Source organism: Phalaenopsis equestris, unplaced genomic scaffold (genome assembly GCF_001263595.1).
Source record: "Phalaenopsis equestris unplaced genomic scaffold, ASM126359v1 Scaffold000107, whole genome shotgun sequence".
NCBI lineage: Eukaryota > Viridiplantae > Streptophyta > Magnoliopsida > Asparagales > Orchidaceae > Phalaenopsis > Phalaenopsis equestris.
The window spans coordinates 3,690,999-3,708,571 of record NW_018164549.1 but is presented as its reverse complement, the minus strand read 5'-3'; the positions used below and the strand labels follow the sequence as shown (position 1 = coordinate 3,708,571).

The following is a 17,573-nucleotide window of genomic DNA, read 5'->3' as shown; positions in this document are numbered from 1 at the left end:
TCCTTTGACTATAACCAACCTCATAACTAGAAGTCTTCCTTGAGCATCATGATCATGGCATATGGAGGCTTTATTTGGTTTTGAGGCAGTTTTAAATGCCTTTGTTAGTAATCATGGGTTACATCATGCTAGGGCGCTCCCTCTAGTCTCGGTGGGTATGTTATTTTTTTTATATGTCATATTCCTTAGAACTAACTAGGACACCTATTAAATTAACATAGGTTTCTATACTTGTACTAACCTTAAATAGGTCTACGATCAATAGTTCTAATGCTTAAGTTGGTTATCCTAGTGTTCGTGTCAGATCTGCCTAGATTTGGTTTTCATTTTTTATACTGGTGTGTTTTAAATATCATTTGAAGTTCAATATTTAATTTGTGTTTTGTTACAACTCTTAAGTTTGTCAGTCATGTTGAAAAATCAGGGGTTTTCTAAGTTTTAAGTTTGGTTTTATTTTTGAATTTATGGTTTTTTTTCTAGAATTTTGTAGGAAAAATCAACTTGTGAGAGGTTCTCTTCCTTCTTTTAGTTTATGTATTTTTTATTACTTTTATTTTATTTTTGAAACTACACATGGAGTGAAAGACATGAAACTAAACATGAAGTGACACAAACCAACATGTTCTATGAAACATAAATTTAGCCTTGATTAAACTTGGGTTGGGAATGAGTTGAGGCAAGCTAGGGTTCCAACTAAGGCCAACTTGAAATTGAACTTGGATATGATGTAGGGTCGGCTAGTCTAATTTTTTTGTTGACTTGGGTTGGACCTGCTTTGAACCTAGGTTAAACCTGGGTTGGACTTGGGTTGGTCCTGGGTTGGCTTGGGCTTGACTTGGGTTGACCTCGACAGAACATTGGTTGGACCTTAGTGGACGTGGGTTGGACCAAGGCTGGACCTGGGCTAGACTTGGACTCGATATGGGTTGACTTGGGTTTATCTGGGTTGGACCTGGGCTAACCGGGGTTAGTCCTGGGTTGGATATGAGTTGATCTGATTTGGACATGGGGTTTGACCTGAGTAGACCTGGTTTAGACTTGTATTGATCTGGGTTGGACCTTTTTTGACCCGGGTTGACCTGGGTTGGACCTGATTTAGATCTGGGTTGACCTTAGTTTTTCTGGATTGGACCTTGGTTGACTTAGGCTAATTCGGGTTGGACCTAAGTTGGATCTGAGTTGACCTAAGTTAGACTTGGGTTGGACATCATCTGACTTCGGTTAGATCAAGTTAAGGTCAGGTTAGAATTGAATTAGGTCGGGTCAAAGTGGGGTTAGGTTAGGTCAGGGTCGGCTTAGGTCAGGCCAGGGTTGGTTTCAAAACTAAACCAGGGTTATGTCAGGCTAGGTTCAGGTCAACGATGATTTGGGTTAGGTTGGGTTCGGGTCGACTTAGGTCGGACCCAAACCCAAGCCTAATTCAAGTCTATTGACTTGGGTTAAAAGTAACTAACCTGAGTTAACTTAAGGAAACAAACAAAAAAGATGGGGCCTCCTGGACAGGAGGCAGACCACATTAGTTTGTCATTGGAGGAGGAGGCTCAGACTTTTCTTAATTATGTGTACTCTTTTCTCTCTTCTTCATTATGTGTACTCTTTTCTGTGTTGAAGGTTGAATGTTGAAGACAATGGCGACGCCTCATGTGGAGAGGGTCTATTTATAGGTCGAAGAGGCGGTGACAGAAGCCTCTATGACCATCGATTAGGATGGTGAATCAACAGTCGATATCATTCATGTGGTTAGAACTTTGACAAGTAGTGGCCGATGAATCGACATATCGATTCGCCACCGGATCGGAGGAAAATCAACGGATGGCTGGAGTAGAATAAGGCCTGGCCTCGCCAATGTTGGGTGTGATCATGCTCGAGAACATTTGGGCCTAGGAACTCTTGGGCATGTCTACGCCTTGACCAGGTGTGACCACGTTGGTCCAAGAGCAGGGCGTCTGTGTGTTTCTTGAGTCAAATTTGTCTTGGTTGACTAAAAATGAGGTTAATAAGCCATAGTCTTTTTCAAGTTTGATCTAAGCAACATATATCACCATATCAGTATGAGTTTGGGGGATGAATGAAAGACCACCATTAAATCTAAAGGTAGGTTGTACGAGTGGTCGATCATGCTATTTGGATTTTCCAATCCACCAATCACCTTTATGAGGCTAATGAATTGGGTGTTGTAGACAAACATTGGAAAGTTCGTGGTTTTTTTACTTCAATGACATCCTTATCTATAAGAGTTCTGAGGGGGAGCACTTACAACATTTGAGGCAGATTTTTGAGGTTTTGGGGTTGAAGAAGCTATATGCCCATACAAAGAAGTGAGACTTCCTAACTACACAGGTATTTTTTTGGGTTACATTATATCCGATGCAGGCATTTGGATGGATCGTACGAAGATAGAGGTGATCGTGAGTTGGACACCCCCACATCCTTTACCGAGCTAAGGCAATTTTTATTGTTAACATCATTTTACAGACAGTTCATCAAGAGCTTCAACACCATTACAACTCCCCAAATAAAGATTTTGAAGGAAGAGAAGTTTTAGTGGACAGAGACAGTCTATTCCAATATTAATACCCTGAAGGAGAAGGTGACACATGCCCCATTGTTAGCTTTACTAGATTTCAACCAATTATTTGATATGGAGTGTGCCACCTCTAATGTGGGGATCTAAGCAGTGCTGAGCCAGAGAGGATACCCTATAACCTTCTTCAGCGAGAAGTTGAGTGGGTCCAGGAGAAAGTGCTCGACAAACAATAAAAAGTTATATGCAACTGTGAGAGCCCTCCACCACTAGAGTCACTACCTATTGATGAGTGAGTTCACTTTATTTATAGATCATAAGGAGCTATAGTTCTTGAGCAGCCAAAGAACGTTGAAGGGTAGGCATACTTTGTGGGTTGTTTCTGGCGTCATTCCAGTTCATGCTTAAGCATAAGGTCAAAAGTCCAAATCGAGTAGCCTGTCCATTGAGCCACCACCATTTGCTGAGTATCTGTCTACAATTTAGAGTGGTGAGATTTGAGGTCATGAAGAAGTTATACGTAACAGACGAGGATTTCAGAAAAATTTGGGAACATTGTAAGGAGGGGCCCACATAATCATGCCATAGAGATGATGGTTACTTATTTCACCAGAGCAAGTTATGTGTGCCCAGTTGTTCGTTGAGGGAAGCCATCATCTAGGACAGTCACAGTGTGGGACTAGTAGGTTCTTTTGGCAGAGACAAGACCCTCACGCTTGTGAAGAAATGTTTTTTATGGCCCTAACTGACAAGAGATGTGGAGTGATATGTCCAATAATGCAGAGTTTGTCACTTGGCCAAGACTCGACGACAAAATACATGGCTATACACACTGTTATTGGTATCAGAAGCCCCTTGGGTATACATCACTATGGATATTACGGTCGGTCTTTCAAGTATACATCACTATGGATATTACGGTGGGTCGTGGTTGTCTGATTCTCGAAGATGGTTCATTTTGTGTCAAGCCACAAGAAGTTGGGTGCGTCCCATGTTGCTGATTTGTACTTCAGGGAGATCGTGAGGCTACATGGAATACTATAGACCATTACATTTGGTAGGGACACCAAGTTTCCGAGTTACTTTTGTAGAACTTGTTGGGGAAATCTTGACATTAAAATCCAATTTTGCTCAGTAGTTCATCCGAAGACAGTTGGTCAGACGGAAGTGATGAGCACGAGTTTGGAAAAACTTCTTAGGTGCTTCATGGAAAGAACATCAAATAGTTGTACCAACTCCTAGCCCAGGTCTAATTTTCCTACAGTCGGTCTGTGAGCCAGACTAGAGGCGCACCTTTCCATATTATATATGGGCGCAATACACTCACTTTGCTTGAGCTAGTACCAATTCTGCCCATGTCTTTGATTAATGTGAATGTTGAGGTGAGGCCGTGAGGGTACATGAGATTCAAATGTTATACGAGGAGGTTGGGAAAGAGATCACCAGACAGAATCACAAGTACAAAACACAAGCTAATAAACCAAGAAAAATGTGACTTGAGGAGATCTAATATGAATCAGCTTGAAGAAGGAAATATTTCCTCTAGGATCATTCAAGAAACTCAAGCTGAAATTGATAGTTCTTTCAGGATCCTCAAGAAGATTAATGAAAATGCCTACAAGATTAATCCACGAGGGAATTACAACATTTTTGCCTCCTTCAACCCAGCAGATTTGACTACATATTATAAGAACACGGAAGCTTCGACAGATGAACTCGAAGCTCTCCAAACTCGAAGTATAACGTGGAGGTGAACCTCCCAAACCAGAAGGGGCGGATGCCTCCACGTAGAGGATTTTGAACTAGTTTAATTGAAGGAAAAGAATCGGTTGACCAGTCCTCCTAGGGTCCTGGGTTGTCTTTCAAGGGGGCTGGGGCCCCCTTCTATTACCTAGTACTATATACATTGTTTTCTTGGTGTTTAGGATTAGTTTACTTATGTTTGTTGTCAGGATAGTCATCAACATCTCTGATTCTCCCTCATATAGTTGTATCAAAGACGAGAAAATGCTCCAACTATAACTCATCCTTAGGTGATGTTTATCTGCAGTTCCCTTCACCTCTAACCATCATCCCCGCCTTCCCTACTTGCTAGTTCTTGTTGTCAATATGCCAAACTGGTTATTTCTGGCCAAGACTTAAATATATTATTTTTATAATAATAATAATAATAATAATAATAATAATAATATTTTTACATATCAACCATCTAAAACATTAAATATAATATTTTAACAACCCAAAACTTAAATATAATATTTTAACTACCCTAAACCTTGCAAAAAAAAACTTTTTAGGAGAGTGATTGTAATGAAAAAAAAATAATTAAAATATTATATTTAAATTTTGAGTGATTAAAACATCATATTTACTATTTTGAGAGATGTATATGAAAACCTCTTTATATTGAACCAAACAGTCCATGACCATAAAACTCAGTCATCTAAGCACATAATACAGTGTACAAAACATAACCATTAAAAGAATAAATCCAAATAATGTGATCATTAGTAAAGAATACAAAAACTATATATATAATATTACATTCTAATCCTTATTAAAAAGATGTACAATTTAATTAACAAGTCAACTAGCAGCACTTTAAAAGAAAAAAAAGAGATTTACAAACATAAAAGCTAAACTTCACAATTTTTAGATACATGCCACCTTATGCATACAAGAAAAAGGTGTATTCACCCTTTAAAAGTTAAATCAGTGGCATTTTTTATGTGATATGAAAGATTTGGGTAATATAAATATAGAAAGTAAAACTTTGATGTTAGACATGTAAATATATAAAATCTAAGATGTTAGTTCGATCGCTCATTTGCCCGAAAAAAAAAAAAAAAATACAGATTAAATGCCCCTTGCTTATCATTAGCCCAAATATAAAATATCACACTATAAAAACAAAATTTCAGCATTTAAAAGCTCAAAAAATAAAAATAAAAAATATGTTGGAATTTTCCCTCATAAGAATCAAGTAATCTACACATGCAATTACATAAGTTAATAGAGCAAAACAAGTGAACCAGACTTGGGCATAAGCGTGTAGCTTTCCAGTCTTTTTTTCTTTTAATTTTTTATTTTGGCCTCCTGAAAGGAAACTTTTTGTGCATGATGATATTTCAGGCTCTAGCTTTCAGCAAGAAGAGACTTCAAATTTTCACGGAATTTTGGAACAACATCAGCATTTATGACCATGACTAAACCCATTGCTCTATAATTCTTCACCTGCAACAAACGGCAGTTTTGGTCAAAACTGAAATTATTATCATTTTCAAATACAGAAAACCTCTAAAAGGACTATTTCAGTCCTTAACAGAGAGAATCATCACATTTTTTGTCAGTTTCGGTGCTTTAAAATAGAAAAATTTTACTCATTTAGCCGAATGTGAAAAGATTTGTACCAGTACAAGAATTAGTTTATGTATTTCATTCAATTATTTGTGCTGAATTAATACAAGTTTAGGAGAACAACTAGTAGTAAATTTTAAGGGATAGAAACTACCAATAAAATTTAGGAAGATTTATTTACATAACACTCAATTGCTATGTATTTGCATATATACCTAACATCTAAACTTCAATTTTTACATACATAACATATCCATGCATGAGAAGGAGTATTTCACTTTTTAAAATTTTTTGGGGGTATAAATATAAAAAGCAAAATTTAGGTAGTAGACATGTAAATACATAGGAATTGGGTGGTATGTAAGTAAATGCCCCTAGAATTTAATTATAATAGGATAACCCAATGACTAAAAAGGCGACAACAATGATCGCATGCATTAATGGGGAGGTCCTTCACCAAACAAGGAGAGAGAATAGATGGCAAGTTTGGTGGTAGCAAGATAAGCGCGAAGCAATTGGTGGGGGTTGACTATCAGGAGTAGAGAGAGAGCTCAGCGGACAGTGGAGGTTGGAATGTAGAGCATGATTGATGGAAGGCATGGAGAAATGCTTAAGTGTAGTTTCAAGATTGATTCCAACATGCCATCTCAAACAAATGAATTGATGTTATTCATTCCAAGCTTGCCTAACAATCTTTTAAGATTGTCCTTTACATTACAATCCATTAGTGATAATGTCTGCAAATTGCTCCCATGTGGTAATGAATAAATCCAAATTTGATCACTATCTAGCTCTTCTTTTATACAATATTTATCAATTTCATTATGCTCAAAAAGATCATATTACATGGGGTTATGTACGATATTGATGACTGGATTGTTAACATGATCCCTCATAAAACATCTTTCCATTAAATGTTTAAACTTTCCAACATGATTTTCAGCCATAAATTTTTTCATATTTCAAATATCATAGATCAACATATGACTTCTACGCTAGATTTTATTACCATTTTTATTTTTTGCTTCTCCATATCAAAAATTTGCCCACTAATAATGTCCAATATCTTGAAATTAACCTCTCATCAACCATAGACATTGTATATTTAGCATCAAGGTAGGATTCAAGTGTTAGATACCCCCTCTTTTTAAAAAAAATTCTTTCACCTATGATTACATTAAGATGTTATAAAATTTCTTGCATGGTCCTGTTGCAAGGGGTGTGGCAAGTCAATTTATGCAAAGTAAAAGGTGGTTCTAGTGTCAGTGTAAAAGAAAATAGTTCTAAAATAGAATTATTGGATATGATGAGGAATAAGAAAGGGCCATAAAACAAAGAAATATTAATTTGTAGATGGTATTTCTTTATTGGAGTAAGTGGAATCAATTGTGACCACTCGAAGTAACTCTATTCATATAGTCTTAGGTTTTTTAGGTCGAACCAAATGGACCGATGCTCATATACTCTGACAAATGAATCTTATGCAAACTCAATCATAAATAATATTCAATCCCATTAAGATGCGTGGTCTTTTAACAGATGATATATTAGATCACCCAGTCTCATGTATATTGCTCACATTGGTCAATCAACACGTGAGTGATTAGAAGTTAATTTAAGAAGTATTCCCATTTTCTTTCCAGAAAATATCTTATAAGTTCTACGACCATATGAAAACGATTGTTTTACACAACCCATGAACTTAAACAATTTGTTAAAATAATGTTTAAAAACATGAGAAGCATAAAAAAATGTAAAAATGTTTAAAAGAAGTTATATTGAAAAGAAAAATTATTTACTACTAAAAAATGGAATCCTATTTTCTCAATAATCACAATAAACCAAAAATAAAAGTCACACCAACATCTTCACATGGTTCACATAATTCACATGGTTCATATGAAATTGGCTATAGAGCATACAACCAAATGTATCATTAGCAGGCTAACATATCCAAGGTTATTGAACAATAGGCGCCACAACCCTTTTTAAACTTAAAAAAATTACAGCTACACAGCAAATAGTACTAACACTAGAAAGTCTCCCAAATATGAATACCTTAAATAAGTATCCATCTTTAAGCATGCAATCTTTACTTCTAGTAAACATATGGACTATTACTTAACTCTTGATAAATCTATCAAAAATCCTTTAAGCAGCATACTACTCTTTTATATGATCAAAACTAATCATCTTAACATGTATTATATATTGAATGACAAAAATTCTACTTAAAATATCAACAAAGTTTACCCTTTATTTTAGTTTAATGTTTAAATGCAAAAGAATATTCATGCAAAAACTCAACCCATATTATGTTTGTCACAACTTCCTTTTGGACATTAAAAATATCAATGCTCAATGATAGTCATTGTATTATCATACAAGTTCTTTAGGTAGCCAATAATACATAATAACAAAGCTCTTGCATAATTTCATAGAATTTCCAATCATGGGTTGGATATTTCTGTTTAATTTTACTTAATTTTTCACAAAAGAATGCAATGGAATGTCGCGTCAGACTTAACACTCCTCCAATATTGACACCAACCATATAAAAAAAAAATTTAAATGCCTTGGTAAAATCATTTTAAGTGCAAAAATGATAGGAAGCCTACGTGATCTCAACAAAAGCATAATTAACAAATTTAATCCCTAAAAATTTCCCTTTTTTTAAATAATTAGTAATCGTAACAAAAACAAAGCTAAACATTTTAATGAACTGTCTATTAAAAGTAGCAAAACCATATGAATTCTATGCATGTAAGTATATTTTGATAATTTTTAATTGCTTTAAACTTATCAAAATCAACATACAAGCGATATCCAAATTCTAAACACATCAAATCCTAAGAAAATCATAAATGGAGTCACAATAAAGCACTTCTTCACATTCAAAAATATATTTTATACTCGGCAAATCTCAAATATTCTCCTAAGATGTGTCAAATGATCATATCAAATAAAATATCATAAAAATAAATAACAAGAAATTTTAAAATTAAGGTTACAAGATATGATTCCTTTTCCTCGTACAAGTACTAGTTGCATTAGTTAGTCTAAAAGGCATACCAATCATTTATATAATCCATCCTTTACCTAAAACTTGACAATAGTCACTTCTCAAATCAATTTTAGAAAAACATACAACATTATGCAACACATATATCATATCATCTAAATGAGTTATAAAACAAAGTTATATTTAATGCTAATTATATTAATGGCTCTATTAATCACACATATATGCCAAATCTCTTCTTTTTTACATACAAGGACTTGAGCATTCCCTTATAAATCTCTTAAGTAATTTTTTCAGATGCATATTAACTTTAGTGTATTCTTTGGATTCATCCTACAATGAAGCAAGTTAGGAAAAGATGATCCACGAACTACATCAAGCATATAGTATATCCCACAATAATGATAATTCAGTAGAAAGCTCATCGAGATATCTTTAAAATCAACAAAAATTGATTAACATCGAGCAGTACATTATTCGGCTCAGGAGCTACAAAGGCATAAATCATACACTCCAACCTACTCTAGTTCTCAAATGCATGTTTACTAAGAATATGCAAAAACTTTTTGACTTCATTGGAAGCATTAGATTCTTTTGTAGATTTAAAATTACAATTACACTTTGCAGAATTCAAAATAACTCCTCTTACTAGTTTTTAAACATATGGATCAAAACTCATAAAATGGACATGTTAATTATAAAACCAAGGTCTGCCCAAAATAGCATGAGCAACAAGCATAATAAGTATATCACACCAGATTTTATCAATAAAGATAGCCAATTGAATAAAAACTAAACACCACTAAACATAGAAATATTAGTTTTAACTACCCATGCATACTTACATGTTTGATGATATGGTCCAAATTTCAAATTCAAGTGGTCCAAATAAGACTTATATATGACATTAATGCAACTCCAACAATCAATTAAAAGCTTGCAAAATTTCTCCTCATATTTGAAATAAGTTTGATAATTTGTAATTTTCCATTCAAACTCAAATTTCCTAAATCTAAATAGGTATCTGATGCAGCAATGCTTTGAAGCACGAGTTAAATACACAAGTATACGTGTCACTCAAGCAATATATGGATTTGAGGAGCTACAAGCTATTGCGGCTATCCAATCTCTTATGCACCCTTGGATGCTTGTGGCTAAAGGGCTTATCATTGAAGGTGATAATACTAACATCATTAACTACGTGAGGAACTTGCTCAACCAAGAGACGTTGAAGGATAACCGGAGTTGTGTGATGCTTTTAACTTTCTTTTTTTCTTTTAAACAGGTTGTTTTCCATTTTGTTCCTAGGGAGCTCAATTGGGCTACCCATTTTTGTGTCCAAAGGGCTTTTACACATAGTTTTTCTTTTGATACGGTCCTTGAATCATCAGAGCTTTCTGACATTCTCCGTGATGATAGGGCCTCTTTTGCCTAGGTCTTTTGACCTACTTCTGTCACTTTTGTACTTTTCTCCTTTGTTTAATGCAATATGCATATTTCAAGGTTTTGCGTTCGTGTATTGATCCCACAGGGAACTTGTTAACTTCCACAATGGATAAAATTTTTAGTTTACTAATCCTAGGTTTAGGTAAAAGTGTTATTTCACTAATCCTAAGTTTACTTTGAAGTGTTTAAATTTTTTAAAATTTCTAAATCCTAAATTTGCAAATGAAAATCTAACTATGTTTTTTACTTGTTCTAAAAAAAAAATCTAAAAACATGCTTCTATGAATTGGATAACGTGTATCCTCAATATTCTTCCAATGAATTTCCTCTACCTAATGTTGACAATCAGGGACAATTACCCCTTACTCTATTCCTAATTATAAGAAGCGTAGGAGTCTCATATTACGATAAAGTTTACTTAACCATGCAAAGACTCCCAAGAATTCTCTAACCTCTTATCAGATTGTAATCTTCTAATGATGATATTCCTATTTCACTGAGTGACAAAGTGTTAGGCTTCTAGTCAATGACAGGTTATAGATCACAAGGGTTTTTAATTTTTCAAGCAGCATAATAGAAAGTTAGGTTTGGAACCTTAACACACCAACGTGCAATAAACATAAAAAAATCTTAAAGAAATCTCATGGATTGAGTAAGATTCATCACACTACCAAATCAAAGTAGTATAAACACTTATTTCCTAAAAATATTTGAAGAAAAAAAAATCCATTGAAATTCAAAGTATGAGTTTATACAAACAAAATAAGATCAAACAAGAAATAATTGAGATCTAATAATAAACTCCCCTTTTTACATGTCAATATTCGCCTTGCTAGTTGCAAGATGGTCTTCCTAGTATAATTGAGATCTCAGCGTCTTCCTTATAAAACAAAACAAAAAAATTCACTAGGAAATTTTCTATAACACTTCTAGGTACAGTCAAGGAACAATCAGCTAATTGCATGGTCATAGTGGTAGGTTGAAGCTTTCTTAATCCTAGTCTCTTAAATACCGAAAAAAACACGAGGTTAATACTAGCTCTTAAGTGACATAATTTTTTTTCAGAAAATTTATCCCCTATTATGCAAGAAATGTTAAATCTATCTGTCTTTCAGTTTTTGAGGGAGTTTCTTTTAAATTATAGCACTACACTATTCAATTGATGTCACAGTTCCGAAAATTGAGAATTTACATTTCTACTTTAAATATTTTTTCATAAATTTCATGTAACTGGACATTTGTTTAAAAGCTTTTGTAAATAGAATGGTAATAACGAGCTTTTGGAACATTTCCAATAATCTAGAAAATTTTTGGTCCAATTTTTCTCATATTAATCTCCAAGGAAAGTGTGGTGCTCAAGTCCCTTCCACAAAGGTAAATGTATTTTGCTCAAGTTTTATGAAGATTTTTCAATTGATTTCTCAAACTAGGACTCTTCTGCTCTAGACTCTTCCCTTCCTACCTCCTCTAACTCCTTTCTACTTCTAAGTTTAATGGTTTTACACTGCTCACATCATGGTTCTTTAAATTCATCTGTGTTACTTCGTAACAACCTTTGGGGCCTATCACTCAACGACTTAATTAATTGCCCTTATTGTGTTTCAATGTTTCATATGATTGTTGCATGAATCTATATTTGATTTCCTATTTGTAATGCTAAATCTTCCAAAATTTTCTTTTTTCTTTAAATTGTGTACTTGACATGAATCCCGAAAGATAATTAGGGTCGGGGTTAGAGAAATTACTATCTTGATTGCTTCAGTTACCTAGGTTGTCTTGTTGGTTGCTAATCCATTGATCACTTCCTATACTTTGGTTGTTATTTCAGTTAAAATTAGGGTAATTTTTCTAACCAGGGTTGTAGGTGTTAGAATAAGGATTATTGGGTATATTATTGATAACATTTTTTAACACAACATGAGTACTACTAGAATCCACTAACTGCACATAGACATTCTCTTCTATTACTAGAGATCCTGGTGCTGGATGTAAGCCTAGATTGTCTAGATTCCTCAAAATAACTGCTACTTGTGAAGTCTAAATTACTAACACATCAATATCATGAACACTAACTACTCTTTTAGGATTGACTCTCTCGGAGGGTCATTGAAAATTATTGGTAATCATCTCTTGTATAAGTGTGTAGGCCTCCTCAAATAGTTTAGACATTAACAACCCCCCAGTTGCAGCTTCTATTATAGATCTCACAAATTTGACAAGCTCAATATACAAGGTTTGTATGATTAGTCAATCAGGTAGGGCATTGCACGTGCACTTCCTAAGAATTTCCTTAAATCTTTCCCAAGCTTTATATATGGATTTACCATCTAAGTGGGTAAAGAAGGTGATCATTTTTAAGCTTAGCCATTTTGGATGGAGTAAATACTTAGCTATAAATTTTTGGATGGAGTAAATACCGGCGACAACTTTCCAAGTGCTCTATCTTCTCATTCCTAGGACATGCGTCTCGGCACACAAAACTGGCGCTGAGGCACCTGAGGCTCTGGCTTTAGGCGCCCAAGACTGGCGCAGGAGTGTTGGTCTAGGACTTAGGCACTTCGTTTTAACTTCTTTTTCCCTATATTATCTTTATCACCCAAGTATATAAAACATAAAAATAACACAAATAAAAATAAAAAAAAATAATATGCCAATTTGATACACATCAGTATCACAGCTAAGCCTAAAGTATGATAACTCCACTTACTCTTTATTCCTTAAAACTCATATATATAATTTCTCAAAACAATGTTCCATTTTTATTCAGGATCTTCAACTTGAAACAAGATCCTATTATTATTATTTTTTCCTTACTTCTAATTCTATAGCATAAATCATGAAAAACAATAGCTTTTCCTTGCCCGATACAATTTTTCATTCCTATTTTGTCTCAAAATTTATATCTGTGTATGCGGGAGTAATTTACTATTGTTGTATGTCTTGTCATAAATAAATAGAAATCTTTTACTTTATCATGTTACTTTAATATTTTATGTTTAACCTTATGAATATTATAAAAAACAAATAATTTTAACCTTATGAATATTATAAAAAACAAATAATTTTAATACACACACACACAGAACACTCAAGCTTTGAAGCTTCATCCTCACTTTGTTTGGGCGTCAAGCAACTTCATTTAGAGAAATTCACAATACACATCTGACAATATGCTTATCCAATGTTTATCAAATTCAAACAGCCAATGAAACCAAATTAAAGCACGCAATCGTGCAGTTAGCAAACAATACCGCATAGTAGTTTTATTAATGCAACATGGAACTAGTGTATACAAAATAAGCTAACAGGGAAATCATATCAAGAAGAGATAAATGAAATACCAACAATGCCACATATCAACATCCAGGCGAACAGCATGAAGAGCTATCCTAAGTATAAAATCGACATACTCAAAATTTCATGCAAGAAACAATGATTGGTTTCATGATCTCATTAAGCCCACCTAACAGCAGGAGAAAATAATAAAAAGGGTGAAATCACTAAAAGGTAAAGCGCAATATAAACATACCTCGGGTGGAACAAACGGTGAAGAATGAAGACGAAATGTAAAAGAAAACGAACTCAGCTGAAATGAGATAAGTTTACTGATGAGTATATAAATGAGTGACAAGAAATTTTATAACAAATATAATTCATCTACCTCATGGAAAACTTCATCTTCCACCTTTAGGTAGATTATTGGATCTTCAGAATTATTCCTTTCTTTTGCATTGAGTTGGTTGGCATGTTTATTCTACAATTATAAATGATAGTAGCGTCAGCATAACGGGGAGATTAAGCTTTACAAAAAAAAGATAGTAAGCTTTACATACATACCACTCAATTCTTATGTATTTACATATTTAATGCCTAAACTTTAATTTTTACATACATGTCACCTTCCATATGCATGAAAAGATGTATTTCATTTTTTAAAAAAAGTTAAAATGATGGTATTTTTTATGAAATAGTGGATGGCATGAGAAACACCTCATAGATTCTAGTAACCAGCAAGTAGAACTTGAAGCAGAATGAGTCTCTAAGTTCCTTCGTTGGCTTCAAAAAAATATATGAGGCAATAGTCATTAAATCAGTTATCAATGAAAAATTGGCACCAAAATATAAGGAACGAGCAAGATAGAATATCACCATCCAACCTCATCTTCTATTGCCCAAGAAACCTCGTCAAAGAGGGCATCATATAGTGGGGGCACCAGCTGGTGCGGGCAGTTCACAAACCTCTGAGAAACTAAAAGACCCACATCGTCTGCCTGCTGCTCCAGCAGCACTTTCAGCTTCCTTTTCACGCTCTCATCACCACAAACACCGAAGAGAAACTCCTTCAGCTCCCCCATGCATTGATGCTCCTGAAGAAGAATTTATTTTCAGAATACAAAAGAAACATAAACAATAGAACCTGTGTCTCAGCAAAAAGACAGCTTTGTTCATACACTATATCGCCCAAAGTTAAGGGCACTAATGACAGCGTACAAATCTTCTTTGCCACCTTCTTCAACTTCATCATTCCCATCCAGTTTCACAACAGTCCCGACAGTTGTCTGCCCAAGAATCAGATCAACGAAGCCACTGAGATCCCACACCTTTTCATCAAGGTAATTTTGGAGCAGAAGCTTCACACCATGGAAATCCCCAGGCTTGGGGTCAAAGAATCCGAAATCCGCTTCAACGATTGTGCCCTTTTTACCAAAAATGAGTGGCAGAAAAATGAAGCATATGAAAAATCCAGAGGCAACAAAAAAACATAGTTTGTCTCTTTAAAGCTCACTTCTTGCAGATGTTCTTCTTCATCGTCATCGTCCGACGAAACGGATGACTCCACCGGTTTGATTTTCGAGGGGCGTTTGAGACCTGCACGTCCACTCTGTGCTGCAAAGTAGAATGAATCAAAGAAAAATCTTAAGAATATAAGCTATAGACAGATGGAAATTAAAAAAACATACCTGCCGCTTTAGTTCTGCCTGCGGAGGCCAACTGAGTAAGATAGAGAGCGCGAGAGAAGGAAGAAAACAAAGGCCGTCTGAGAAGGCGGCAGTGCTTAGCTGATCGCCGGAGCCGTACCATCGCCGTTAATTGCGGAGGCGCGCCGTTAACTGCCTGGCGGGAGTCGGGGTTTATTGAATAATAAAGCAGTTTTGCCTTCCTCCACCAGTTTAAGCAAAATTTATACAGGATTCATGTTAAATCCTACCAAACGGCACAAAACGCATTCGTAAAGCCTACAGGTTCTTAAGGACCTGTCTTGTAAGGAATTTAGATCAGGATTTAACCAGGACTTCTGGACAAAATAAAGCTGCAGATTTGAGAAATCCGGATTTCAAGGATTTCGGCCTTAAATCCAGGATTTAGTGAATCCGGGATGGGCTTTCGCGCGAAAAGGAAGATGTGAATTTAACTTTCGGTAGGAAAAGGGCGGCAAGAGGAGAAAGATAGGAATTCTGTACACCGCGATACCGTCGCTGCCTTCCCAGCTATCTCTAATCGCATCTGTCTCATAAGAGTTTGGCCACGAAGGAGATAGCTTTGCGCGACACCAAGAATCCAGGGGAGGGGGAGGGGCAGTTTGGCCACGAAGGAGATAGCTTTGCGCGACACCAGAAATCCAGCGAGGGGGAGGGGGAGGAGGAGGGGGAGCAAGCTAGGGTTTTTGGGGGACGGGGGTAAGCTTTTCCGGCCAAGAGGAGATAGGTTGGTAATTTTATTTTATTTTTTATTTAAGTTAATTGTATTATTTTAATTGAGTAATAATTAATAAATTATTATATTGATAATAATTTAAAAACGTTAGATATATTTAATGAATGGTATGCTTGTAAATCTCCCAAGGTAAAACTTATTTAGGTACTCTAGCGCTATAAATGAACCAATGCATTTCTCTTAAGTTCCGTTTGTGACGGCTGTAGTTTTTTTAGTTTTTCAGCTGCAGCTGCGTTGTCCTAGAAAGCTGCTGCGGGAAAGTTGGTTGTCTGTTTGGTGCAATTGTGGGGCTGTTGTTTCTGGAGAAATAATCATGTTGCGTCTGTTTGTTAAAACTGTTTAAAAATTTTTATGTATATATATGAAATTGATTAATATATATAAATATACAAAATTTATCATTGTTATTGAATAAATTTGAATAAATTTAAGTATTAGATATGTTTATATATGAAATTGATTAATATATGTAAAAAATTTAAGTGTTGAATAGATAAATATATGAAATAGATGACTCGTGAAAAGGATTGTATTTAATTGGGTAGCATATATGTAATAAATATATTTTCTCTAAAATATTGTAAAGGAACAATATTTAAAAAAAATGATGTTTTGTTCATCTTCTGAAATTATTTATATATTTTTATTATGGAATTTACACCATTCTCGCGGCTTGTAGATAAATGATGCTTCCACCTCCCTACCCTTCTCGTGGCTTGGAGATAAAAGATCATCTGACAGATTCAGCAGTGAAGCTAGAGAATGTCAGAGCAACGAAAATACATGTTCTGATCAAATAAATCCCAAATTCAGCCATCACCAAAAATGAAGATCAAATATCCTTTCAAATGAAATACCAATACAGATCAAATAATTGCCAAATTTAGTCTTTCACACCCGTAATATGATCTATAGCCCAGCCAACAAAATACCAGCTCTGATCAATTCACAGATATTAACAAGAATGCTAAAGAACTATTGCCACAACCCCCATCCATCAGCTTGTTTTAAAATGCAAATCTTCCATCAATTGACTAGATCAAGCTGAAAGCCAGAGCAGCCAAAAATATGAGATCCACCAAGAAAAGAGTGAGATGGGAGAAGCGAGAAAGAGATACTTTAGATCCATCAAAAATAATGGAAAAGAGGGAGATGAGATAGATGGGAAAGAGAAAAGGAAGAAGACTTCCAAACGCTAAAAGCTTCCTCACATTTTTTTCTTCAATAACGGAAGACCCATCAGATCCACAAAAACAAGTGAAGGGAAAGGTTAGCCATACCTCATTTCGTTTGTTCAAGGTTAGGGAAGAAGAAGGCGCAGAGGATTCAAGAGAGAGGCAGCGTGCTTCCAGCTAGGGCAGAAGAGAAAAAAATGCGGGGCAAAAGGTAATAGTAGCGGGGCGAACGCGAGGCCGTGGAGTTAACTCCGCCACCTTCTCTCCCCCAGCTTCTTCGACGTGGGGCTGCAAAGCTTGTAACCAAACATTTTTTACATTTTTTCGCCGCAAT

The 17,573-nt window shown here is 35.1% G+C and overlaps 1 protein-coding gene across 2 annotated transcripts; it reads right to left on the bottom strand.

The window, feature by feature from the left end:
- Nucleotides 1-5,439: 5,439 nt before the first annotated feature.
- Nucleotides 5,440-16,020, bottom strand: LOC110020872 (protein BCCIP homolog). 2 transcript variants are annotated; one of them, XM_020719144.1, is made up of 8 exons: nt 15,311-16,020; nt 15,136-15,236; nt 14,801-15,046; nt 14,507-14,716; nt 14,340-14,405; nt 14,011-14,103; nt 13,879-13,935; nt 5,440-5,758 (listed from the first exon to the last, which is right to left on the bottom strand). In XM_020719144.1, exons 1-8 carry the CDS (start codon nt 15,429-15,431, stop codon nt 5,660-5,662), a joined length of 993 nt encoding a protein of 330 aa, XP_020574803.1. In that variant the 5' UTR covers nt 15,432-16,020; the 3' UTR covers nt 5,440-5,659. The 2 variants fall into 2 exon arrangements, with proteins under 2 accessions (XP_020574803.1, XP_020574804.1); XM_020719145.1 differs by lacking the exon at nt 5,440-5,758 and having other exon boundaries at nt 14,499-14,716.
- Nucleotides 16,021-17,573: the final 1,553 nt, after the last annotated feature.

What these genes read in the sequence shown, in the direction of transcription:
- LOC110020872 (XM_020719144.1), bottom strand. Translation starts at nt 15,431, where the DNA reads ATGGTACGGCTCCGGCGATCAGCTAAGCACTGCCGCCTTCTCAGACGG. An exon ending in AAGATGAAGTTTTCCATGAG is followed by an intron (nt 13,936 to 14,010) that starts GTAGATGAATTA and finishes ATCTCATTTCAG; the next exon opens with CTGAGTTCGTTTTCTTTTAC. An exon ending in CACCGTTTGTTCCACCCGAG is followed by an intron (nt 5,759 to 13,878) that starts GTATGTTTATAT and finishes CGTTTGTTGCAG; the next exon opens with GTGAAGAATTATAGAGCAAT.